The sequence below is a fragment of the Rhipicephalus microplus genome, chromosome 7 (assembly GCF_043290135.1).
Source record: "Rhipicephalus microplus isolate Deutch F79 chromosome 7, USDA_Rmic, whole genome shotgun sequence".
Classification (NCBI taxonomy): Eukaryota; Metazoa; Arthropoda; class Arachnida; order Ixodida; family Ixodidae; genus Rhipicephalus; species Rhipicephalus microplus.
The window spans coordinates 116,223,567-116,251,321 of NC_134706.1; the positions used below are offsets into that span (position 1 = coordinate 116,223,567).

The 27,755-nt window shown below is 48.8% G+C and overlaps 1 protein-coding gene across 1 annotated transcript in view; it reads left to right on the plus strand.

Annotated features, from left to right (window-relative positions):
• Nucleotides 1-19,088, plus strand: part of LOC119179103 (fatty acid synthase-like) — a 146,171-nt gene extending 127,083 nt beyond the window's left edge. Inside the window, exons 25-29 of the mRNA XM_075870086.1 lie at nt 4,996-5,223; nt 6,626-6,870; nt 10,121-10,378; nt 13,342-13,599; nt 18,831-19,088. Of these exons, the coding sequence (XP_075726201.1) occupies nt 4,996-5,223; nt 6,626-6,870; nt 10,121-10,378; nt 13,342-13,599; nt 18,831-19,007 (1,166 nt within the window). The 3' untranslated portion in view covers nt 19,008-19,088. The remainder of the gene's footprint in view (nt 1-4,995; nt 5,224-6,625; nt 6,871-10,120; nt 10,379-13,341; nt 13,600-18,830) is intronic.
• Nucleotides 19,089-27,755: the final 8,667 nt, after the last annotated feature.

The following is a 27,755-nucleotide window of genomic DNA, read 5'->3' on the forward strand; positions in this document are numbered from 1 at the left end:
ACAGCCAATATTTTGTCTGGGTCCGGCTGAATACCATCAGGGCTAACAAGGTGTCCGAGGAACTTTAATTCGTTGTAACTAAAATGACATTTTTCCGGTTCCAGTTATAGGCCTGTCGTGCGAATTGCAGCAAACACAGATCTAATTCGCTGCAAGTGCTGCTCAAACGTTTGCGAGAAGACAACGACGTCGTCTAAGTAAACAAGGCATGCTTCCCACTTGAGACCGGAGAGCACTCTATCCATCATCTTCTGGAATGTCGCAGGGGCAGAACACAGACCGAAGGGCAGCACCTTGAATTTGTACAGACCATCAGGCGTTATGAATGCTGTTTTCTCTCGGTCGCGTTCATCAACTTCGATCTGCCAGTAGCCACTGCGTAAATCCATAGAGGAGAAGTATCGGGTGCATCGGAGGCGGTCTAGTGAGTCGTCGATGCGCGGAAGCGGATAAACGTCTTTCTTTGTGACTTTGTTGAGTTCGGTAATCAACAAAAAAGCGTAGAGTGCCGTCCTTCTTCTTTACTAGTACGACGGGGGACGACCATGAACTGTTCGAGGGTTAGATTACGCCAACTTCGAGCTTCTGCCTCACTTGAGAACGTGTTGCCTCTTGTTCGTTTTGTGATACTCGGTAGGCATGCTGACGTATGGCTCGCTCAGCATGGTCAGTGACAATGCGGTGCTTTACGGTTGGCGTTTCTTCTATCTTAGATGTGGACGCGAAACAGTCGCTAAACATGCGGAGGATACAGCGAATTTGCTCTTTCTGCGCCCATGACAGCTTCGGATTGACATCGACTGTATCGGCTACCGCGGTGTCACTTTCAATGGCTGCAGGAATTGAGGCTATCGTCGGACATGCTTCATCCTCAATGGCTTCGAAATGAGCGATAGTTGTTCGCTTGGCCAAATTTTGGTATGCTCCACTAAAATTCGTGACCAACAACTCAGTCGTCCCATGTTTAAATTGAATTATGCCGCGAGCAACGCAGATTTGCTGAGACAATAGAACCGAAAGGTTGGCTTCAGCGATACACTACTGTCATGGTCTATGTCACCCTGTACAGTAACGAACATACTGGTGCGTGGCGGAAGTGTTACGGTGTCATCGACAACGCGAAGCACAGTCTTCTGTGGATTAGTATCACTAGGCTTCGGGCCATAGTCGTCAGCAAACGTTACGAGGCAGTCTCGACGATTTATAACAGCGCCGTGCTCGCGAAGGAAATCCATGCCAAGGATAACTTTCCGGGAGCATTCGAGAAGCACAACGAAAGAAGCAACGAACGTCGACTCACAGATTTGCCGCCTTGCGGTGCATCTCCCAATTGGTGTCAAGAGATGACCACCTGCTGTCCGAAGGTTTGGTTCATGCCCCCAAGGAGTCGTGGCTTTCCTGAGTTCAGCCACAAGTTCAGCGCTGATGACTGAGTAGTCGGCGCTGGTGTCGACCAGAGCAGTCACTGGATGGTTGTCGACAAGGACGGCAATGTCAGCAGAAACGGGTTCGTCCACGATGTGAGGTGTCGGTTGAAAGGAATCGTCAAAGGTTGGCGGATGGGTCGGAGGAGGCTGTTTGGCGATAGCTCAACAGCAGTCTCACCCCCGGAAGCCGCTGATTCTAGCTTCCCCGGCGTGGACTTGTAGACCTAGCGGATCGTCCCGCAACAACATCGGCGAAAGTAGAGTATTGATTAGCGGACGTTGAGCGTCGAGGAGACGGAGAGCGTGATTGGTGTCACTGAAGATTCGGAGACGCTAGACTTGCTAAGTATTCTGCGATGGCGCAGAGTCGTTCCCCGTCCCTGGGCCGACGAGCGTCTGGCCGAAATCCAGGTAGGCCCATCTGTCTGTACGAGCACTCCCGGTATAAGTGGCCTGGCTCACCACAGTGGTAGCATAGTGGCTGATTGTCGGAAGCGCACCACACGCTTGATTTCCGCAAATTAGGTCACGGATTCTCATAGTGTGGCGGGCCCGAGAAGTACTGCGGCATCTGCAGACAAGTCGGTCGTTGGTGTTCATAGTGTGGCAGGCCCGAAAAGTGCTGCAGCGTCTGCAGGCTAGTCTGTCTGGGGAAATAGCTAGCTGCCGGTGCAGGAGTGCGTACAGCTTTCGCGTACGTTAGAAGAGGAGCTTCGGTTGAAGGTGGAACTAATGGTCGTACCAGCTGCCACATCTCTTCACGGACGACAACTATCAGAGCAGCCACTTGAGGCTGTGAAGGCACTGCGTGAAGCTTTTGCAGCTCGTCGCGTAAAATGCTACGGACTAGCTCAGCAAGGTCTCTCGCGCTCGTGACATCAGGTGTTACCAAGGGTACTGACAGACATGCAAGGTTGTCAGACCACTCATACTGCTAAGACCACTGTCTTAGCATTCGCTCCATTGTCGTCACTTCGCGGATAAATTCTGCAACGGTAGCTGCTGGGTTTCGTACAAGTCCTGCAAACAGCTGCTTCTTGACAACCCGCATCAGAATGCGTACCTTTTTGTCTTCCGTCATTGCAGAATCCACTCGACGGAACAGACGAGACATCTCCTCAACGAACATGGCCACGCTTTCATTGCGTCTTTGATTGCGAGAATTAAGGAGACGTTCGGCTTGTTCTTTCCGGTTGGCGCTACCATACGTGTTCCGCAGTTGACTGCAAAACACCGGCCAGGTTGTCATGGTGGCCTCGTGGTTTTCGAGCCAAAGACGCGCTGAACCTCAAGGTAGAAATAAACATACCGCAGTTTCCAATGCTCGTCCCACTCGTTGGCGACGGCGACTCGATCGCATTGGTCCAGCCAGTTTTCAACGTCTTCGTAGGGCTCCCCATGGAACGGCTTTGGCGTTCGAGAGGCTGGTAGCCATGGAGCTGGCGGAGTGGCGGTCTGTTGATTCTGGCTTGCAGTTGTCGCATATGCCATGGCTCTGGAGTGTTCCGGAAGAGGGCTGAATTGGAATGGTAGGCCTAGTTGCCACCGACTGCGTCGAAGGTTGGCTGTTTATACCAAGGCGTCGATGTTGGGGCCGAGATCTTTCTCGTGGTAACAGTGCATAGACTATTACCCAGCGCCTCCACCAGTTGTCACATTACAACGTAACTGTAACCTGCAGATAATGCCACACAAGGACGTCAAACTGATTCAAACAACAGCAATACGAATTTATCAATTTTCTCTGCACACGCATCTTCGTCCTCTTCTAAACAGCCGCACATACAAGCCTGCCAGCATCTATGAAAATAATACTTTCAGATCTTGTACTAGTGGCATTATCAACTATGTGGCGTCTGTTCTTGTATGTACCAAAACAGAGAAGAGGAAGTTAAATACGCTCATTTGTAAGAGCACCAAGAAGGTGCTTGGCTTGCAGATCTGTACAAGCACTGACAAGCTAGATGAACTTGCTATGCACAATAACATTGACGAGATTATAGAGACGCAGGTCACTGTCCGGTGGTTAGGCTATCGTCAACCTCGGAAGGCAGGAGGAATCTTGACGAGGTCAGCATGTCTCCTAGGCTTACAGAGGAACGGCGAATAACACTGACTCGGGAAACAAGGGTGACCTACATGGCGGAGGCCCTTCCCGCGCGACGTGCATCCACAACACAACGAGGGTCGGTGCAAAGCCCAAGCACGAGCCATCCTGAAGAGAGTTAAAGATGACATTGACTCCGCCATGTTTTTCGACGGAGCGCAGTGTGGTAACAGTATAATGATTGCGTTGTCGGCTATAGACGGGAGGGGGGTGCTTCGCTCCTCCACCTCGGTGAAGTCGGCCACCTCGGGTATAGCAGAGCGAATCGCGGTTGCGCTGGCCTTGTCCGACCCCCAGCGTTCCTACAATACACCTACTCAAGAGACGTAATTAGAGCTTACCACTCAGGCAACCTCTCTCGAGAGGCGGCCTCTATTCATGAAAAGGGGGCTTGTCCAGTTTATGTTATCACTTGGTTCCCCGCACACATAGGGAAGAACGTTCTCGAAGCCTTCCCAAACCTCAACGAGCTGGCCCATAATCACGCGCGAGAACTTATGCGCCGCGACAGTCTGGAGGCTACGTATGGGCAAAAAGGGACTCAGCAGAACGACGCACTGCTCACATTCAATGGTATAACCACGCATTACCAACATGGCGAAGGAATCTATCTTCCTCACGCGAACCTCAGCAGAGCACTGTCAGCTACATCGAGAATGTTGCAGACGGGGTCCTTCCAGTCGCGGGGATTCCTGAATAAAATATACGCGGACGTTGACCCTAGCTGCCCTGACTGCAGTGAAACCTTCTGCTGTATGGCTCACATGCCCTGGCGATGTCCCGCGCTGTCTAACAAGCTACCCTCAAGTGAAGCCAAATGGGAGGAGGCCATCAGAAGTACGGAATTCAGCAGGCAAATCCAGGATGTCCAGAGGGCCCAGAAACGGGCGGATGGTCCCAGCATTCTGTTATCTACGTGGGCACGGCCAGCGCTAGCAACGGCGTCTCGTTAGAGGGTCCTTCAGAAACCCCTCCGGTTCTATTTAAGTTCGCTGTCTGTCTGTCTGTCTGCCTGTATGTATGTATGTATGTATGTATGTATGTAACTATGTATGTATGTATGCATGCATGTATGTATTCTGTCTGTCTGTCTGTCTGTCTGTCTGTCTGTCTGTCTGTCTGTCTGTCTGTCTGTCTGTCTGTCTGTCTGTCTGTCTGTCTGTCTGTATAGTGGGAAGACTGTAGAATCGTAATGTGGGTGGCGTCCACAGTGCAGGACGCCGTGGGCCCTAGCCACGGAGCATTCCGAGCTAACAGACAAGGCAGGTGTATAAAGTCATTTAACCATCAATTGTTTTCAAGGTAGACACAAAACTATTCGCATGTTGGCTAATATAAATGCGCTAAAGTAAGTCATGCTCTGCCCAAATTATCCCAAAAGTGTTGCCAGCAATCTCTGCACGATACCGCTTTTTCTTAAACGTTGAATAACTTTGAATATTGTTACGTATGATCTCGAAGGCGTCACGGACATCTCGAGACTGAAGCCGAGCCTTAGGATGGACGAGCTTGGTGCCGACTCCCTCATGACAGTCGAGCTGAAGCAGGTCTTGGAGCGGCAATACGATCTCACCTTGCCTATGCGAGAAATACGGCAACTCACCATCGCCCGAATACGAGATATTAGCGAATGTGGCAGAGCTGCTTCAATTCTTCTGGAAAAAACCAGTATGTCCGATGAATCTGAAGGTAAGTAACACAACCATCTCACGTCGTTTATTCTTCGCTGCTTCTCAATAAACCGGAGTGCTTTAAAATCTCTAGTACATACGATGAATCTTAAGGTAAGTAACACAATTATCTCACTTCATTTATTCTTCGCTGCTGCTCGACAAACTGAAATGCTTTAACAATTTCAAGCAAAGTGCACTGTTGCGTGAGCTTGCTTTACCTTCCAGGCGGCAATAACAAAGATTGTCGATTCATAATTACCACACATCAATGAATTCGTGGGCGAGTTGAGGCGTGCTAGAGTCAGGAAGTGTCTGAAGACGTTTCCGGCTCTCACGATGCACGGCCAATCACGCTGCGGCTGTGGTTATCTAAGCAGTAGTTTGCTGCCATGACGTGCCGGTACTCGCCAGAGCATAAGACGTTTGCCAAACAGGCACCTTAAAGTCCTTTAGATTATAGGACATCTTCCGGAAAGGCTTTCTGGCACAGTGACACACGAGAAAGGAGTACCTCCTCTCCTGCAAAGATCCTTTTCGGAAAAGTGGCTTCCACCCCTACTTTTACGGCAAATAGGGAGCGCTCTTGAATAAAGTGTGTATAATCTGTTGATGGAAGAAAACACGTCGCAACGCTGCGGTGCCCTGTGAGTTTGTTGTTGTTTTTTTGCGCCGGAAAAATGCTTTCATTTTAAGCAGTAATGTGATTTTTTTAAGTGAAGCTTTATACTCTACCTATACTATCGCCACTGTATCTCTTCTCAATTCGGCTTTGACCCATTGCGCTGCAAAGTATTATACGATGTACTCTCATATGCCAGCATCACGTCGCTGACGTCGCCATGTTAGTGTTCGCAGAGGCAGCATATTGTGTGCTGCCAGCGCGTGGCAAGAGATGCTCTCTTCTCTTGTGTGCACTTAGTCGCTCTTCTGATACGCGGGCGCGTACGTATCTGCACTCTTTTCGAAAAACGTGTGTGAAAATGTCTCTCCGCTGGTCCATCGCAAGATCACGATGAAGCGCTGTACGCTGTCACTGACACAGTCGTGAAAAATCGTAACAAAAAAATACCGACAGCACAACTACAGTAGCAAAACACCGACTGTTCATAGTTCCCTGACGAATTTAGGCTGTTGCCAGAAGCACAAAAATAGAAAGAAAATTACGAGTATACGCATTATAAGAGGTCTCAGGCAATCAACGAAAAAACGTTTTTTTATGTTCTGTTATCTCTCAATGTCGTGTACATGCCAATTTTTTTATATTTTCAAGCTGGCTGATTCTACAAATGTCTCTTTTTCGGCAGCGTTGGGAGTTCGGTGCCACGTGTCATTGGCACAACTCCTTTCTGCATGATCGTCCTTGGTACCTCTATAGCAAATCTGTCCCTATTTTTATTGTCTCTTGCGTTCCTTTGCAGGAGGTCACGAACCAGAGGCAGTCCGGTTCACGCTCTGCACGAGGCTCGTCCCCGATCACACTCTCGTGGAGTTGAACGACCTTGAGGACAAAGATACCCGCGTCTTTTTTCTACATCCCATCGAGGGCCACGTAGATGCGCTGCGCGATCTGGCCTCTGAGCTCCCCCTAAGCGCCGTTGGCATCCAGTGGACGTCAGACATCCCCACTCGCAGCATCGAAGACATGGCCGCTGCGTATCTTCAGGTCTGTGGTCGATGTGCCATGAAGGCGTGCCGTGCAACTAGGAGGCTTGTTACGAGGCTAAAATATCGCTGCTGCAGGGTGGAGTCTCGCCATCGCGATTAGGGGCAACGATCTAACTTTTTTCATGGTACAGCGGTAAAAAGGATTGTGCAGTTTGTTGAGCATCAATACTGTTGTAGTGTAGTGGTCACTACGCTATTTTTACTCTATGATTATTTTGTCATGTAGCAATATTCCTATCTCCACTGTACCCAGGCTTATTTATTTAGACCACGTGTTTTTTTTCCGCTGCTAATAAGCAACATGGGTAATGCCGCTTGTCTAATCCTTAGACGTTCCTCAGTGAAGACACTGAGACGCAGTTACATACTGCATCAGGTTAATCTTACGATTACTCTTCCCAGCCGAGGTTTTTGGCGGTGGCATTTCCACTCCAAAAAATACCTAGGTGATCGTGGCTCTGCTCCAGGTGTTGTGCAATCGCATGGCAGAGCTGAAAAACGCTGTGAGCACTCCACCTCTAATAAAATTAGTAACAACGATAACAGTATCCGTAACAAATTGACGAGCAATACTTCAGTAGTTATGTATCACCTTCAAAATACGCCTCCCTGTTGGCAGGGCAGTGGTGAATGCAGAAAGACGCATGAACTCTGATGCTGAACTGGAAGGCCTATCCAGTAAAAGCGTGTTCACTCGCATTCCGCGGGAGTGAAAAAACTTTTCAAGTTAACCAAATAGCTCATTATTCAAAATATCAAGGATACAATGATCATAGGTCTATTACATCACTGTACTTGCATCTTGTTCAGGAATACACAAATTTTGTACCTATTCGGTCTAAGAGCAGGGCGAAAGCACCAATTTCCATCGTGGGCGAATTTGGCCGCAATGTGAACATGGGTCAAGATCTTCGTGTCTCAATCTAAAACAAGATTTAATACCGTATCTCAATGCCTACGTACAAGCTACGCAATTGCGGATGGCGATCACGCCTTGCTGAAAGCCTGCAACTGTTTCGGCTGTTCACCTACGTCGTTTTCATCCGTTTGCGTCGCACATCTGCATACCTTTGAGCTGGGCTTGCTCCGAGCAGGCCCGTAGCCAGCAATCTTTTTCGGAAGAGGGGGAGAAGTAACTTGCTGAAGACTTTGACTATTCTAAAAAAACGCCTATTTTGATTCTTTACATGCCTTCATAAACATAGGGTGCTGTGTAATGAGGCAGTTCGTCTGGCTACAGGCCTATAGTTGCGAGTATCATCCAAATTTGCCAGGTTGTGGCATGACCGACTCCATTTATATCTTCATCATCCTGAATGCTCACTGCAAGTCAAACGCTTTTCCCGTGCTCCACCAATCAATCCGATCGCGCGCTTGCTGCCTCCGCACTGTACCCGCGTACTTTTTAATCTCATCGGCCCACCTAACTCTTTATCTCCCGCTCGTGCATTTGCCTCCTCTGGGAATCCAGCCAGTTCCTCTAATGACCAGTGGTAACCCTGCCTACACGCTAAGTGCTCGGCCTATGTCCATTTTTTATTCTTGATTTCAACAGTGACATCCTTAATCCCCGTTTGTTCCCTTACTCACTCTGCTCTCTTCTTGCGTCTTAAGGATACACCTATCATTTTAATTTCTATCGCTCACCGTATCATACCTGGTGCGGGGTTGAACCACTACCTCTCTTGAATAGACAAGTTATTGACCTACCTAATTGATATTGGACGCCTATGAACACTGCATATTCTGGCATGGTGTGAAAACAAGTCCAAATTATCTGCTTTGTGCGTGATCTTTCTGCCTTGGTCCCATCTTTTCCGCTGTTGTTTAAGTACCGTGCTTTTCAAACAACTCGCCCACTTTCCCAACTTGCCACAAGTTATCCACTTTTCCGATTTAGCAAGTGTGGAATTGACGAGCCTTTACTGTATGCGCTATATATCTATACGTTGAACCCCCGGAAAATTTGTAGCGAAGAATTTTAAGAGCTCCTCTAAACGTCCGCTTTCGTGGGGCCAGACTGACGAGTTGATCTTCTCTCTACGTGCTCATAAATACTGATACAGTGCCTTACTCATAATCTTCTTCAAATTTCTGTCACAATGGTCTAGTGGCTATAGGTGCTCGGCTGCTGAACCGCAGGTCACGGGATAGAATCCCGGCTGCGGCGGCTGCATTTTCGATGGAGGCAAAAATGCTGTACACCTTAGTGCTCAGCTTTTTGTTGCACGTTAAAGAACCCGACGTGGTCAGATTCTCCAGAGCCCTTCACTATGGCATCTCTCATAATCATATGGTGGTTTCACCACGTTAAACGCCAGATATTATTATTATTATATTATGACGTTCTTCGAAAAGAGACAATAATGATAATAGCGCATTGCAACAGGTCATAATGCACGCTAATAAACGCCACATAGAGCACAAACTGGAACAAAATAACATCCGAGGTTATGTGCTCGCTTTCGGCGTCCTAGTAAACGCGTTTTCGTAATTTCAGCACATCCGCCTCTTCATTTTTGTATAGCAGTGCTGTGTGCTTCTGCTTCTTGTTTTACAATGTAATGTTTTTTCGTGTTTGTTATGTCTTCGTTACAACTGTATTCAATCTTCGCGTTTGCCTGGTTGTTTTTTTTTTTCACCTGAAATAAAATGCCCTTAAACTGCCTTTAATAATTCGTTCACCATTTAAGTAAAAGCCCGCAACAATTTTAGAATGTATTCACAGTAAACAATGCCAAACGCGGCAAGGCTAAAAGCAGCGGGCATGCCACAAACACCAAGAAACGATCCCTTCTCTTCCACAACTTATACGGTAATCCCCAATGTTCGATGCAACGTCATCGTTCTTATCTGGTCAACTCATTAATGAATAGAGCCCATTTGTCGGCTTGCAAGCATGACAGGGAGGAGTGCTTGACCAAAGAGAGAGAACAGTCCAAGTGCAGAGCTTTGTGAAGGAGAGAGCGAAGCGACTCAGGACCCTTTTTTCAGTCGTCAAACCTGCGTAGCTTTGCTATCACGACACTGTCTTGGAAAGTTCACGTGGAAGCACGTTTCTTTTTTCTTTTGAATACCTATGTATAACTTTCACACCACAAGTCAATTTCAACCTCTGGTTGCTTTAAGAGCCCTCTCATTACACAGTATTGCAGCGTCTTCCTGTAAGCACATAAATAAAGCTTAGTTTGTTGAGCATATCTTGCGGCTTTATTTATATTCATTCCTTGATTTCTTTGCCCATGCAGAAAATATTAACACTGCAACCCGAGGGCCCATTCCACTTGAGTGGCTACTCGTTTGGTGCGACAATCGCATTCGAAATGGCCCTCCAGCTCCAAGCACTGGGTGCCTTGGTCGGCAGCCTAACTCTGCTGGACGGCACTCCAATATGCATGGCTGCGCTCGTTGAACGTCACTACCAATGGGGCAAAAGCAAGGGAATGCAAGAGACGCAGCTCCTCTGCAGTTTCCTGATGCGGTATCATGACCACGACATTATGGAGGTCAGTAGCATTGACGGACGTCTTATAGCGCCTAAATTCACGTGCACCTACAGGAATATATGTCTATAACGAAAGTGAACGCTTCTTCGTCAGCATTCCCGGAGCTGGCTAACCACATGGGCTGCTTCTGTCTAAGCGCCTATCTACGGGCTATCCACACAGCCGCGCCACTCGGGGCGGAACACCTGCAGCACGGAAGCGGAGGGCGGAAAAGCGTCTCTGATACGCTCTTTTGTCCTCTCTTTGCATGCGGCAGGTGTGCCACCACGTGCGATGGGGCTGTGTGGATCGCACATGCATGGACAGGCCCTAAGGGCCTGTACACGTGCTATAAACACAGCCACACCACACGTGGTGGGATCCGCTACACACTTTTTGAAAATTTAGCGCAATTTTTCTATCCAGTGGCTGACCAAAATGAAGAAATATGCGTGAAGTAGGTAGCCGCCGCAGTTAAAAGGTGACAAAAAACAAGTTTCCTAATGAGTGGGAGCATTTAACGACCCACTCTGCAAGTCACATCGTGTGACGCCGGGGCTGTCCCTTTGACGTTCTAGAACGATTTATTACTCATGTTAACGCGATTTCTTTCTCAACATCGAGCCTTCCTAAGGCCAGTTTAAAAACGAGTACCAAGCACTGGCGTAGCTCAGTGGCAGAATACTGGGCTGGCACGCAGCATTCCCTGGTTTGAATGCTTTTGTGTCATTGGTGTTTTTTTTATTTACTGAATTCATAGCACTAGCTTGGCTCAATCGTTGACTACTCGGCAGGCACGCAGTGGACCCGGGCTGGAATCCCATTGTGTCATTGGTGCTTTTTATTTATCCAGTTTTTTTTCGTTCTATACCGGTTAGGGACGGTGGTGGACAACTACGATGCTGCACGTGACCCGTGTTCTAATCTCATAGCAGCTTTCGCTGTGAGAAAGAGGTACTCAGGGATACCAATTTGCAATTTTTACACAGTAGGCTCACAGCAGAAGTAACCAGTAAGGAAATGCAACGAAAGGTTTCATTCACAAACAACCATAAGCCTTTAGCGAATAACAGTGCAGCGCAAAATCTTTTTTTTTTGGGGGGGAGGTGTGGGGGGGAGGAGGAGTGGCAGCATTCGCTTTTTCATGCACTCTTTTGAGAAGCTCCTGGATATTCGGAGAAAGCTATGCTTAAAAAACTTTCAATCTTTTATCTGATTATTTCTTCTGGTCAATGAAATTCCAAGAAGCGCCCAGATATATATTTTAAAAGGCCCTATTCGTACTGCTCACCTTGTTCGCAATTTATTCAGTTTTTTTTTGCCTTTATCACTCCTCTGTGGGTGAATTTCGGGGGTGGCGGGATTTTGACAGCTCTATCATCGAGAGGTGCTTTAGGCCAAAGTGTTTATTTCCCTGACTTTTCAGATGAGTCCGTTTCCTTTTTCTCCTACATAAAAAGAGGCGTATCGCAACATCAGAAATTCTAGTGCTCATACAAATACAAAAAACTTATAATCCGAAAAATTCAGAGCTGGAGCTGGAATAACTACCTTTGAGAAATGAAGCGCTTACTTGTATTAGGCACACTTACGTACTGGTTTTTGTAAATGTGCATGAAAAAGATGCAAACACAGAATTAATATAACAAGCCCACCATGTCGTTGTTTACCCTGTTTCGTGAAAGCAGCCTGGTTTAGCATGTGTACTGCACACAAGCCTCGGAGTTCACTCTCATTTGCCGCGCAATATGACGTATTCGGATTCCTGAAACGTACAAAAATGATTCGAACTGTCTATGTGCCCTGGGCGCAAAAAGTAAATTTATTTACTCGCGAATGCAGTTGTGGTAGCGAGAATATGTGAATATGTATAGTGAGCGAAGCATCGAAGGCTGTGCCTGGTGTCACACGACTCGCGCAGCCAAATGCTACCCAAGAGCCCACCATCATCGTATCGAAAAGTCATCGCAGACGTGTTCAGAGCCATGTTGTCCGAATAGAGGCACCACGCGCAACATTACTAGCACAAAATCAACGCGAAAGCCACGCACGCTACAATGCTACCCCTTCCGCATTTTCCATGAGCAATATGGCGGCGCGTCGGTTTCAGCCACGGAGCCTCTCCGCCACTCCAGAAGTTTTAGTATAACCTCCTTGAGGCTCCCTAAGCTCGAAACACTTCCTGGTCCCCGCGAAGCCTTCGCAAGCCAAATCTCTTCCCTACCCTCTCCGGCATCCAACCAAGAGGTCCCTTGCGCATAACGTGCCCGAACAAGCCCAACCCCCGAGCACGCAAGCGGTGTTGTTTTGTTGCCAAGCGTTTCTTTGTTCTCTTCTGCCTGTTTCTGTCGGATCGTTTGGAAACACTGGATTAGACGTGGTTGAATAGATGAGCACAATGATTGCGCGAACGTGTAGAAGGTTACTTTCTCTGCTCGATGCGCTGACCACGGGGACACTAACGCATTCGAAACGTCTGCACATTAGCCCTGCATCTCGTTGCAATTCACGGGGGAAAATAGAAAAAAGGCACGTACCTTCCCTTATTAAGTTTCATTTGTCACAGGTTTTATTATTCTCTTCAAGCAACAAATTTCATAAACTACGCAGGTCGTGTTAAATAATTTTCGCCATATCACGCGCCACTGTTGGGAGCGTCACAGCACAGTCGTCTACATGGAGGACCAACGTCACTTCATTGCCGTGTACGTAGGGCCATTTATACGTGCACGCCATACCCTCATTCTCCGGGCTCGCACTCGCGAAAGGAAGGGTAGCCGTTTTCATTTTGAAATTTGAGCCATTTCCGAGGCACGTAGCGTTAAAAAGTTTTGCAGACGTGATCGGGAATGCCCCATCTACGCATTGCGCTTGTGGGACTCCTAAATTATTGTCATTATACAGACTCTGAATGAGCATGCGCTCTATGTTAAATATCATCGATGACACAGCTTTACTCATCAAATGGCATTGTTTCTCCTCAGCTCCGGGACCAGTTGGACCAGTACCCTGACTGGGATGCCAAGGTGAATCTCGCCATCGACATACTCTTGCAGGGCAAACCGGACGTTCGATCAAGCCGACAAGACGTGGTGACGGCTGTACGCGCCTTCTACGCGTTCTTGCAAGCCGCTTCGCTTTACAAACCAAGACGTAAATTCTACGGAGACGTGGGGCTAGTCAAGCCTTCCAGGTCGCATGTAACGTTGTGCCAGCTTCCAAACGACTATGGCCTCTCAGAGGTGAGTAGAGAAGCTAGTGCGAATGCTTTGCTCCTGTTAAGCGACATAAGCGAGATAAGCAACCCTTAGTAGCTCCTAATCATTTTGGAGTACCGTATACTTCGGTGCTCGTTCGTGCGTTGAGCCACGTCATCTCAACCGGTAAAGTGGACGAGGACGAAAGAAAGCGAACGTGGAGCGCAGCGGCATGTCAAATACAGGGACGGCAAGGGGAGCTCGAGCAGGACGGAATGAAAGTGGCGAGACTAGAAAAAATTTTGGTGCACTCTAGCGAGACGGCAAGTTACACGGCGGTCAACGGCGGCACCACAGTAAAGTGCGAGACAGACGTGCGACTTCCCGTGTGATGCGGCGTGTGGCGTCGCATGGTGCGGCGTGCCGCATGCGACGTTTCGGGACACACAAGGGCAAAGGAGCTATCAGCGGCAGGCTCCACCCCCATGCGGCGCCTCGGCATGCAGGGTCGAACGACTTGGTATCCTCGTAATGAGGCTCAAAACAAACAACAGCCACGCTTCGTTCTATAAAAATAATTTATAAATCGCATTCGTGAACGACAAGCACGTCGTAACCACGGCAACAGCTGTTTAATCTTGACTCCGACAGGTAGGCCTAGCATCACGCGTCGACCGTCACCTACGTCGTTCACACTCGAGCTCGTCATCGAGCGCTTGTTTTTGAAAACACTGTCAAGCATTGCGCCCGTATGTAATGCGTTAGCATACCGTTAGCACACAATATTACTTTATCGATGCCATCGATCTGAAGAGAAAAGGTGGAAGCGAAGCGAGCGAGCGCAGAGACGCCGATAGCTGTGTTTACCTGCGAAATAACCTTGCATCGCTGCTCACGATCTCCGATCTCGCTAGCGGTTCAAAACGGGCGTTGTCTTGCATAAAAAAGCACACCTCAAGCATCGCTTTATTAGATCCCGAATAATATCACGTCACCAGAGAAATTTACTCGATGTTTGTCACGCCGCCGCAGTCGGCGATGTCGGAAAATCCACGCTGGCACCGCTCCAGCGACTCGCCTGGTGCCTTGGACCACGGGAGATGGGAGCAGCGACAGGGAGATGGCGCCACTAGCATCGTGACGCCACTCGCATGCTCGCGCTGTGATTGGCTGCTGCCATGCGACGGTGCAATGCTGCGACGAAAATATCTGGCCGGTTTGATGCTCATCGCACTGACTATGCGGCGGTACGACGCGATGATACGTCACAAAACGTCACCACTCCGGCAGTCGCATCGTCGCACCGCACGCCGAATCACAGAGAAAATCGCACGTCTGTCTCGCGCTTAATGAGGGCATATATGTGCGCCGTACACGTTGTAGAACGCGCCCACGCGCTGCCTTCCGTCATCTCCCGGTTAGCAATTGGATTGGGTTAACTTCATTTCTGCTTGAAGTTGGGCGCTCGCACGCCACGTCGTTTTTGGTGATGCCGTTACTCGGCGCGGGTCCCCGCTCGCCGTTGCCGGTTCACAGGGTCCCTGTCTTTCGAGCGCCCCGAGGACCTGATGGATGGCCCAGAGCTGTTCTTCCTGGTCGTAGCTTTCGCGACCAGCTCGAGCCGCGACGTGATTATTCTTGATATCGATTCCTCTGGGTGTTTTATGCAGTCCTGCACGATGTGTGTGTAATCTGCCATCTCCCTCCAGCAGATCTTGCACTTGTTGGTCGGGTATGTCTCGGGGTACATGCGGTGCATCAGTGCCGGGCTCGGTAGCGATCCGGCCTGGAGCTGCTCCAGTAGTACCGCCTCCGCTTGACCCAGACGTGGGTACGGGGATGGGAAAGTCCTGTGGGCCAGACGGTAGGCCTTCGTGATGTCGTTGTTGTCCGTCATGCGGTCCTTGGCTTCAAACCACGTTGGACGGTCTGTCGCCGGTGGTGGTGGTGAAAATTTTCGTTATAAAAGAGAGTGTATTAGCCACTGAAAGGGCCTTACAGACTAGGTGACATCCTCAGTCCCGGACGTCATTGGCCGATACCACTGCCCCTTATTGCTCAAGCAATCAGCGCCTGTTGGGACCCAAGGTCAGAGCAGCTAAGCAGCGTCGCCTCCCAGTCCTCTCACGTAGGGTTGGCGAGAGGAGAAATGGCTGTGTTTAGCTGACAGGCCCACATCATGTGGTAGACATCGGCTTTCTGCCCACAGTGCTGGCATCTGCCCGTGACTGTGGGGTCAAAATACTGCAATATCGCCGGGCATAGCTTGTTTGTTTAAAGCCAGCCTAAATTCTTTCTCCCGCCTTATCCAGACCCTGGGAGGGGGTTGGATACCAGCGATGCTGGGAGCGATAGTACTGCACAATTTACTTGTTACATGAGCAGCGGTGGTTGTGAACTCCATTTCATAGGGCTCGAATGAGGTACCAAGGGAACGAGCGCTCGGGCAGCCGCATATGCGGGCTCGTTCCCTCGAAGTCCCTAATGACCTGGGGTCTATAGCACGTGCTTTGGAGGGGGTTCGATGAACTTCGTGCTCGCGCGCAGAGTTTCCTAGGCAAAGGGAGAAATTAAGCCTGCCAATAGCGGCTCCAAGCTTTTCGGGAATTATTAATGATTACTTCGGAAGCGCGGTGCGAGAGACCTGATGCTATAGCAATCATCCCCACCTGTGTTGAGTTGCAAACCTTAACGGAAAGGTTATTCACCAGCGTTTTCTTGTGGAATACTGCTACCGTAAAGTATCCACTTCGGTCCAGGTGCGGCGACGTCCACGTAGTAAAACACTGTGTTACGGCCATACCGTGTTTCCAGCACCCGAACGCGCGCTTCCCGTCTTCTCTGGTGCAGTTCCGAGTCCATTTTTTTTCGGTAAAGGCTGTACGAATTGTTTTGCCTCCAAAGCTCCGATACGCCTAGCGTGCCTCCTGTTTCAACATCGCGATGTATGTAAAGACGAGCGAGAAGACGTCACTCTGAAGGCGTCTGCGCGAGTCGATTGTATTGGTTTACTACATGGGCCTAAATTATCTCCTGCACCAAGTTTATCACACTAAGTGTGGTTAAACGCGCATTGGATGTGGTGATTGAGAATCCCAGAGCCTTCTTGGTGGCCGTCCGTATTATTGCGTCTATGCGTTTGGTATGGTGTTGAGAATGGAGTACTGGTCTCTGCTGGTGACGAAGACCTAGAAAAGCTGAAGCACAATACCTTGCAGTCCACCGCAATCATTTGAGTCGTGGTAAATCCTCCGTCCTACTAGTTTGCCGGTCTTTTAGAGTTTGGCGAAGGTTGTATCCATTTTCAGGCGGCTGTGAATGTACAAGCATTCTAATTTCTTCTGTCTCGCGAATAGGTGCCCCTGAGAAGGTCAAGCAGTTGCGTATTTTGTCTTTTAGGTTGAATATGATGTGGACAAATTCATATTTAGATGGGGCGTACTTGAGCCCGCATGCTGACGCATACGAGTCGACAGTGGAGGTAGCCTGTTGGAGACTGGCCTCGATTTCTCCCAAGTTTCTCTGTGTGATCGAAATTGAAATATCATCACCATACAACGCATGTTCGATGGTTGGTATCCGAGCCAGCCCTCTCGGAAGGTACGTCAAGGCGATGTGAAAAAGGAGCGGTGAAAGAACCACTCCTTGTGGTGTGCCCCTCGTTCCCATGACGTAGGAACCGTATTCATCGTCCTCAATGATAATAAAGGCCTCCCTATCAGACAAGAAATCTCGTATGTAGAAAAAGGTCCTCTCACCACAGTTTTTGGTGTTAAGTTCATCTAGGGTGGCACAATGTTTCACATTGTCGAAGGCGTCTTTCAAGTTTAAGGCAAATATGACCTTATCATTGTTGCGAGTAGTTTCAGGCTGATACCTTAAGGTGAAGTTGTAGTAAAACATCTTGGGCTGATTCATGTGGTCGGAAACCATACATTGTGTCAGCAATGGCACCTGTTCATTCGACACATCATGAGAGGTGTTCTCGAACCATTGCTTCTGTAAGCTTTCATGTGCAGGATGTAAGAAAAATTGAACTCAGGTTATCTGTGTTGATAGGTTTACCAAACTTTCGTATAAAAGTAACCAGGGCGGTCTTTCGGGCTGAGTTGACCTTTCTAGATGGTGTTGATATGTGTATCGATATTGAGCTCCATGCGGATACCGAATTCAGCAGAGATATATGTCACTCATCGTACCTGCGAGTCGCCGGGGTGCTGCTGGTTAGCTCTCGTGCCGCTGCGTGTGCCGTCTCGTCGGCAGTCGCGCTGCGCGAAGTATGGGGTGGTTGATGTGCAGTTGGCAGCTCAAAATTGCCCACGCCAGTCACACTACTGGCGGCGTTCTCTTCTTAACGTAAACAGCGTGCCAACAAGCCGAATACCCTCATCCAGTTCTTTCTGAACAATGAACGACGCACCTGGCGGAAGTACGTTGTCTGCCGCTGCTGTTAAAAACCAGCTATATTCGAGGGGAGGCTGACTGCCGCTTACGCCATAATCCAGAGGTGCACGTCGTCAAAGCAGAAGCATTTGCCTCAACTTATCGGTGCACCAAAACACGTAAACAGCGGCGCCGAGAGTCCACATTACGCAGTGTCCTAATCATCGGTGACTTCTCTCTTACACGTCGATGTCAAGACTTTGTCGGTGCACAGTTCAATGTTCACAGTAAAGGACGGCTGCAGAGCACTGCATGACTTCTTATATGTAAACCGACGTCACGTAATATCTCTAGTGCTGAGCCCGTTGCTTGATGGTGTCAAACTGCGGCGGCAAAATCGTGTGCGATGACGTCTGCGTTATAACGCAACGGCGTTATAAAGCTCGTTTCGTAGAAATTTTGGTGTCCGCGTCGGGTGTTGTGAGTGAAAAATTGGCATTGTCCGTGAGAAAAAATTCCACATGGGTGCAAACAGCTTATATTATTATTATTATTATTATTATTATTATTATTATTATTATTATTATTATTATTATTATTATTATTATTATTATTATTATTATTATTATTATTATTATTATTATTATTATTATTATTATTATTATTATTATTATTATTATTATTATTATTATATGTTCTACCCTCGGAGGCTGGTTGGTTGGTCAGTTCCTCAACATCTTGACGCCACTAACTCCGGCAAGTAGGCCATGACTCAGACGTTGCCTCATTTATTCAAACTGACTCACTTACTCAGACAAAGGACTGAAAATGAATTGTGCGAGGCTCAATGGTCCTCCAAGTTTCTTTTGTATGTGTGTCTTTTTTCTGTCCAGTGCTGTGACGGCAAGATTGAGGTCAGCGTAATTGAAGGCCAGCATGAAGACTTCGTGCGTGGTCAAGGTGCTCAGAAGTGTGCAGGCATCATTACTCGGCAAGTTCAACGGTACCGCTTGCTCCCTGAAAAGGCACCAGAGAGGGCCAGAAATAAGTCGACTACAGTTGCTGAGTAGAATTCGACAGCTTTTGCAAATACAAGAAAAATGAGTTATGAAACCTGAAAAGTAAAGTGCAATAAAGTAAGCTTCCACTAATGTCCGTGTCAATTTCACACGAATTAATCATGCTATTTGAAAATTAAATTTTATGTAGTATACGGATACATTAAAGAACAATAAGATCTCAGTTCTTACGTGCCAAAACCTAGATACGGTAGTGTAGGGCTCCAGAAATTTGAACGACCTATTAAAACAGTTGCCTGGACCAGTTGGGTATTTGGAATCGGCATGCTTGCGCCGCCCGAAAAAAAAAACGAGGACATGAGAAAGGACAAAACATGGGCGCTGACATTAGCTAAATTCCTGGCTGATGCAGACGTTTGATTGATCGTTTATTATCATGTGAACACTGCAGTTCACGGACGTCTGGTCAATCACTATAGAGGTTGTGGTTGTAAACTGAGAATCTAATCATAACACTCAACACGGAGACAAACACGACCTATCATGCACTATGTGCTAAGTTCCCAATACCACCCATACCAAGAAACACGTGCCAGAAACACATACCAGAAACAAAACCTGGCCAGACGTGCCAGTAGAGCGCAACCAGGCGGTGTGTTTGTCGACGCAGCACGCCAGGAACGTCACCACTTCGTGGCTTCTGTCGTAGACCACAGACAACCATGCAAAGGTAGCACATCAATCATCACACGAAACGTAGAAATGGCGGAAGAAGTGGCTATTGTGATGGCCATAGCTTACACGAACACCTCGTATATCATCAGCGACTCGCAGACGGCCGTTCCAAACTACGCCAGTGGCTGAATCTCTCCCGAGGCATTGCGAATCCTTGATACAAGCAAAATTCACGAGGTGGACAAATGAAGGCAAATCCTCTGGTTCCCTGCCCACACCCTTCTAGGTTACCCAGAGGTCATTCTAAGTGAGGTGGCGCACAATGTAGCTCCAGGTCATTTCGAGCCGCGTTAAATGAACATAAACGGAGCTTTCAGCGCCGGTGTGGGAATGGGACGATCGGCTCTCTAAATTTTGTGACATAACTCAACACTATCGAATACAAAGGCTAGGGTACCCTCTTTTTCACCCCAAGCTAAACAGGTCCCGACTGTTCAATGGCGAGGCCTACAAATACGCACCTACCCGAATCCCGTCATCATGGACCATATATAGCCCGAAGTCTACAAACCTAATCACCACCATGGTAGCACTAGAGCCCCTCTTCAACATATCTTATGTGTATGTTCCGCATTAATCTGCAGTTATGGCGTCACAGCCTACAATGAACACTCTTCAGCTCAGGCCGTGTGCGGACTGGGCTGCTCAGTTCCAGCTGTGACTAACAACTCTGGTTGTCTGCCACGGTTGAACATTGGCTATAGGTCGTATCTATACGGTGCTCAGCTACATACGCAGAATCGCGGATTCAATCAAAACCGCGGCGGTCGTATATCAATGCAGGCGAAATCGTAGAAGCCAGTGTTGTGTGCGGTATTAGTGTAAAATAAAGAACACCAGCTGAGCGATACAGCAGACTCAGGAACCTGCTGGGAGAGACGGTCTCTTCATTAGTTCCTGCCCAGCCAAGCAATCTGACAGAAGTTAACAAAATTTACCTCTCACTCCCCATACCGCGTGCAAAAAGATTTTTGTGTCACTTTTGCAGCAGCACTTTCTTGTTTCACGGCTAAGAATACTATAGTTAGGAAGGTTTCACGAGTTGTCACATCGCACAACAGAAATGGCTCATTAATACATGCGCGCGCACAGTCCGTGTAGTTACGAGTGCAAGAGCAATCGTAGCTATCTACAAAAATTCATTGGCAATCATTCAGAGCTTCAGAGCTTTTCGTGCTGCTGCGGCACTGAGCAGCAATAAACGAGAGAACACGCAAAGTTTTTTTTTCTGCGAGCTAATTGTTCGTATTATGTAGTGAAACCAAGGCTGTAACTAAGAGTGTAATAATAGTGTTCTGACGCTTCCCCGCCTCCCCACCCCATTTTCTCTTGTTTTACCTTTCCGGGTGGAAATACGGTATTTACACGTAGGCCTTCATACCGACCACCAGTTTACTCCCGAAAAGTATTTCTGGGTATGGCCTTGGTGATATAAATTTCGGATAGGACGACTATTTTTGTGACCCAACGAGATTCTTATCCCGGAGGTTTTATTCAATGTCGCTCCGGTGACCTTCAGTTTTGCATCCAGACTCAAAGTAGTGGTGAACACGTTGCCGGTTTCAAGCACTCTATTTGTTTTCAAAGTACCCGTGTCTCACGGGGAGGGGGGACTGTAGCATGGGCAGCTGATGTTCCGTGCGCCGCCTGCGCTGTGGTGGCTGAGTATGTGGCGTAGAGAGGAGAGCTTGTGAATTGGGAAGCCAAGAAGTTTGCGACCCAATCGGCCAAGAAAGAAGGATGTAATTCGGAGCAGCGCGATTTTTGCGCATGTTTATTCATAGCTCTATAAGTGATTTATTGCGATGGCTATTATATAGACATTCCCGGCTGGATGTTGCCGCCGCCGTCGTCACTCGCTGTACCCGTAGATATATATATATATATATATATATATATATATATATATATATATATATATATATATATATATATATATATATATATATATATATATTATGAAGTCTTGGTAGTCTTGGCTGCGACAGCGTTTATTTGAGGAAAGACCTCGCGAAACGAACGGGCAGAGCCAGCACACAGACGATGACGATGATGATGACCCAGAGTGGCAATGAGGGCAAAGAGACAAGCGGATGATGGTGATTGTGCTTATGCAGAGATGAGGACGATGTAAGTTACAAATGCCCACACTAATTCCCCCCCCCCCCCCCCCCACTTGAAAGCGGACACCCTGGCCGCCGTAAGTCAAAGTGATGAGGAACGTCACGTGAAAGGTTTCATGCGACAAACGTGGACAATCTCTGTGCTGCGGTAGCGGCGGTCTGTTGGGGCGACGAGTGGTGTCACACGATAATTAACCGGCGAAGTCTGTTCTAAAACAATGTATGGCCCGATGAAGCGTGGTTGAAATTTGTCACAGAGACCAGGAGTGCGAATAGGTGTCAAAAGCAGCACCTCGTCACCAGGTTGGAAAGACACAACGCGGTGGGATTCGTCATAGATGATCTTTCGCTCGAGCTGTCTCGCTTCAGTATTGATGCGAGACTGATGGCGAGACTGGGTCAGGCGGGAAATGTATTCTTCGCTAGAAGACTGACATGAATTGCCATGGCTGCTAAAGAAGGAGACGTCGAGAAAGGTAGTCGGGGTGCGTCCGTACACGAGGTAAAACGGTGAGTAGCAAGTTGTTCGCTGAACGGCGGTGTTGTAAGCGAATGTCAAGAATGGTAAAAGAGTGTCCCAGTTCTTGTGGTCGGGTTGGACGTAAACGGCTATCATGTCTGCAAGGGTTCGGTGAAATCTTTCTGTGAGACCATTTGTCTGAGGGTGGTAGCTTGAAGCTGTCTTGTGAGTAGTTCCAGATGCGCGCAGTACTTCATTTACAACTTGTGACAGGAACACTTTGCCGCGGTCACTAAGCAGTACACGAGGAGCCCCATGACGCAGTATTATTGCGTGAAGAATAACGTCTGCAACTTCCACAGCTGAGCCTGTAATAACAGAGGAAGTCTCAGCGTAGCGTGTCAGGTGGTCCACGGCAGTCACTATCCATCGTTTGCCAGCAGATGTGACGGGGAGAGGCCCGTAAAGGTCAACACCTACAACCTCGAACGGCATTGAAGGGCACGGAAGTGGCTGTAGAGGTCCAGCAGGTGCCGACGTGGGGAGTTTATGACGCTGGCATGGGTAGCAGGAACCGACGTACCGAGCTACACTAGAAGAAAGGCCAGGCCAGTAATAACGACATCGAATGCGGTCAAGAGTTTTTTTAAAACCAAGATGACCAGCAGTCAAGTCGTCATGGAAGGCTTCGAGCACCTGAAGTCGAAGAGAGCGTGGCAGTACAGGAACCCACCGCTGACCATCGGGGTGGTAGACGTGGCGGTGGAGAACCCCATTGTCCAGCTTAAAGTGCAGGAGTTGACGACGGAGTCGCGCGTTTGGTGGATGAGAAACTTCCTAAAGGTGGTCCATGATGCGTCTGCAGTATGAATCGGACCGCTGGCGGGAGATAAATGTTGGCTCGTCGTCCGAAAAGGGTTGCGTTATTGATGCGAGCGTATGAACTTTGGTAGATGTGGCGGTTGAGTTCTCACCAACGCTCATATGGGTAGTTGGAAGCGGGCAACGAGATAAAGCATCGGCGTCTTGATGTTTTCTGCCTGACTTGTAAGTTACATCAAAGTCGTACTCCTGCAAGCGTAGTATCCACCGACTCAAGCGTCCGGACAAGTTCTTCAGTGTAGAAAGCCAGCATAAGGCATGGTGGTCCGTAACGATTGTGAAGTGACGCCCGTGGAAATAGGGACGGAACTTCTGGACCGACCAAACCACAGCCAAACACTCTTGCTCAGTTATAGTGTAGGTCTTTTCAGCAGCGGTGAGTACGCGACTGGCATATGCAATAACTTTCTCTAGGGAAGACTTGTCGCGTTGTAGAAGAATGGCTCCTATACCAAGGCCGCTAGCGTCGGTATGGAGGATAGTTGGTGCAGCTTCGTCAAAGTGGCAGAGCAGAGGTTCAGACGTGAGTGCCCGCTTCAACAGGTCGAATGCTGTTTGGCATTTTTGAGACCACAGAAAGGGGACGTTGGAAGCAAGTAGTTGGTGTAATGGAGCAGCAATAGAAGCGAAGTTCTGAGTAAACCGGCGAAAATAGGAGGCGAGGCAAAGAAAACTGCGAAGCTCCTTTGGTTTTTCGGGGCGCGGAAAGTGAAGGACTGCAGAAATCTTGTCAGGGTCGGGCCGGATGCCATCTTTGCTAACGACGTGTCCTAAGACCTTGATAGATTTGCTAGCGAAAGAGCATTTCTTCGTGTTTATTTGAAGCCCGGCGCCGGCAAGGCACGTCAAAACTTGATCCAATCGTTTTAGGCGCTCGGGAAACGTTGACGAAAAGATAATAATGTCGTCCAGGTAGCAAAGGCAACTTTTCCATTTCAGGCCACGCAGCACGGTATCTATCATGCGCTCAAAAGTCGCGGGTGCGTTGCAGAGCCCGAAAGGCATCACGTTGAATTCATATAGCCCGTCGGGGGTTGCGAATGCCGTTTTCTCCTTATCGTCTTCATGCATGGGGATCTGCCAGTACCCAGAACGCAAGTCGATGCTTGAAAAGAATTCCGCGCCTTGTAGGGAATCAAGCGCGTCGTCAATGCGTGGCATAGGGTACACGTCCTTGCGTGTGATGTTATTGAGCGCTCGGTAGTCCACGCAAAACCGCACAGAGCCATCCTTTTTATGGACCAAAACAATAGGAGCCGACCAAGGGCTAGATGAGGGACGGATGACTTCCCGTTTAAGCATGTCCGCAACGTTTTCTTCTATAATTTTTCTTTCAGTTTGAGACACGCGGTAGGGTCGGCGGTGTACAATAGATGTCCCAACAGTTTGAATTCGATGTGCTGTAGTATTAGTGCGGCCCAGCTTAGACGAGCAAATATCGAACGAATTTGCATGTTTCTGTAACAATGCGAGCAACTGCTGCCTCTGTGAATATGTCAATTCGCTGCTGATAGTGGTGGTGAAGGCGGAGGAAGAAACATGCTCACCGAGGCAAGGTTCTTTGGATGCGATGACCTGAAGTGGCTTGACGAGTACAGGCTCGAAGTCAGCAACACGGGCCACAGTGGTGCCCTGTGGCAGTAAGATCTTCTCCGGTGTAGAGTTGACAGCGGTGACAAGTGCCGAGCCATTGCAAAAACGAACGACACCGGACGGAAGAACAATACCTTTGCGAACGCAAAGTGGTGACGGTGAGACCAATACATCCCCGTGATAGATGCTGTTGGACGTAATGGTGACAATTTGCTCTTGTAGTGGCGGGAGTTCGATGTCTTTCGCAGCAACTAGACGAAGTGGCTTCTTATTATCGTCGTCAAGCATGTAGTCGGTGTCAGCGAGGTGAACGACGCGTTGTCCACAACAAATCGCCGCGGAAGCAGATGATAGAAAATCCCACCCTAAAATTAGTTGGTGAGAGCAGCGGGACAGGACAGCAAACTGGACATGATGGCGGATGCCGTCGATGAAAACACGCACAGTACAAAGCGCGGAAGGGCGAATGATGTTCCCCTGGGCAGCAACTAACGTGGGACCATCGTAAGGCGTCATTACTTTCCTTAAATGTTCACACAAATCAGCACGTATCACAGACAATGTCGCACCTGTGTCCACCAAAGCATCGACTCGCACTCCTTCCACTTCCACAGAAACCATGTTACACGGGCCTAATGGAGTAATTTCAGTTCTAATTCCGAATGCAGTTTTTCCTCCACAAACTGCATCACTTATTTTTCCGAATGAATATCAGAGGCGAATGAGGCGGGCCGAAGTGGAGAAGAGGAACGGCGGAAGGGCGAAGGCGAGCGGCGTCTCGTGTTTCAGCTGTTTCGTGGTGCAGTCGATGCAGGAGAAGATGGAGACCGGTGCGGGGGAGACGAATAACGCCGACCTTGATAAGACGCCCCATTGTACAAATCCCGTTCACGCACATCGTTCCGACGCTCATCTTGCTGGCGCTTCCGGCAGAAACGAGATATGTGGCCGCGATAGCCACAGTAGTAGCATACAGGGCGAGAGGAGCGCCATTGTGGAGAATAGAAGGCATTCGGAGCACTTGGAGATAGCGCGGTCAGGTGGGCCGAAGGGTCAAGGGGCACAGAATGGTAGTTCACAGGGGTAGCGGCAGCAACTGACGCGTAGGATGGACGTGGCAATGTCACGTGGGCGTCGCTGGGAGGTACGGCAGCAACTTGAGGGTACGTGGCTAAAGGGTGAGAAGCAGGTGGCTGTACGGGCGCAGAGCCAGTCAGGGATGTAAGTTCCTCCCTGATGATGTCACGTAAGGGCATTCCCGAAGGCTGTGTAGGTCGCGGTGTAGAAGGTGTGAAGCCCATGGACCGCAATTCTTCGCGTATAATGTCCCAGATGAGGTCACGCAGATGGCCATCTGACGTGGAGTGGTGGTCGCCGATGTCTGGTTGAAGGCGGACGGAGTCCAGCGCATCAAGGCGCTGGCATGTCGCAACGACATCAGCGATGGTAGTTGGGTTTTGCACAGCGAGGGCATTGAAGGCAACAGGCCCAATGCCTTTCAATATGTGGCGCACTTTGTCCGATTCTGGCATGGATTTATTGACACGCCGGCAGAGTGCGAGGACATCCTCGATGTATGAAGTATACGATTCACCGGGATGTTGTCGGCGAGTATCTAGTGTCCTCTTCGCGACGGCGAATCGAATGTCTGGTGTCCCAAAGACGTGCCGCAGCTGCTGCTGGAAGGTAGCCCAGTCGGGTAAGTAAACGACATGGTTAAAATACCATGTCTTCGCGACTCCGACCAGATAAAAAGGGACGTAGCGCAGTTTGGTGGCCTCGTCCCACCTATTAGCGGCACTTACGCGGTCGTAGTCATCAAGCCAGTCTTCTACGTCTTCTCCCCGAAGACCAGCGAAGAGTGGGGGTTCCCGCTGATGTCCGTGTATGTAAGTAGGAGGGGCAGCTTGCGGCGGTGCGTGGTTGATGACATCAGTGCCGGCAGGCTCGGTCTGGGACATGCTGCCTGACTGTGGGCGCAAGCGGCGGCCTGAACGAAGCTCCAGGGGGTATAGCGGGCTGTGGGAGGTCAGAGGACCGAAAATCCACCTCCATCACGTATGAAGTCTTGGTAGTCTTGGCTGCGACAGCGTTTATTTGAGGAAAGACCTCGCGAAACGAACGGGCAGAGCCAGCACACAGACGATGACGATGATGATGACCCAGAGTGGCGATGAGGGCAAATAGACAAGCGGATGATGGTGATTGTGATTATGCAGGGATGAGGACGATGTAAGTTACAAATGCCCACACTATATATATATATATATATATATATATATATATATATATATATATATATATATATATATATATATATATATATATATATATATGAAAATACCAGACCAAACACAGAAAAAAGACTCTGGTGCTCGGAATCGAACTTGGGTCCTGAACTGAATCGTGAGTGCGAGGCGTTAACCACTGAGCCAGCAAGCTATTTATATCTACCACTTACTGCTGCTCACGGGCATCTCTGGGTGGCGACTTATCATGTTTACAGCAGTACCAGCAAGATGGTGCATTGAGCGCGTGACGCCACATCGCGCGGCAGCGCGCGCTCTAATCTTCCACACGTACTCTGCCCCGCTTAGAGGAGGGAGGCAACGCTGCTTCACACGTCGTTATCTCCGAGGAGTGGGGGGAGGATCGTACGTGTTGGCTGGACTCGGGCTTTACCTGGCACAATTCTGTTGTAGTTACCGGGTGCACAAAGGTTCCTACAATCGCTGCAGTTTTCGTTTGCTAAAAGCACACGCTTTTCATACGCAGCAAAATAACAACTGAGACGCTTACCGTGAATGCGTTTTAGCGTCATTTGTGCGTGCGAAACGTGGGGCACGTTTCAATCTTCTTTCCACACGTGGCATTCCAATTTGTTGCTATCGCGTTCATTGCCTTTGCGGTAAAGCTCTTAACTCTTTAATACTGTATGCACCTTCGAACGCACGCTTAACGCTGTCCATGGTTTGGCGGTGGCCGTAGGCTCAACTCGACATAACT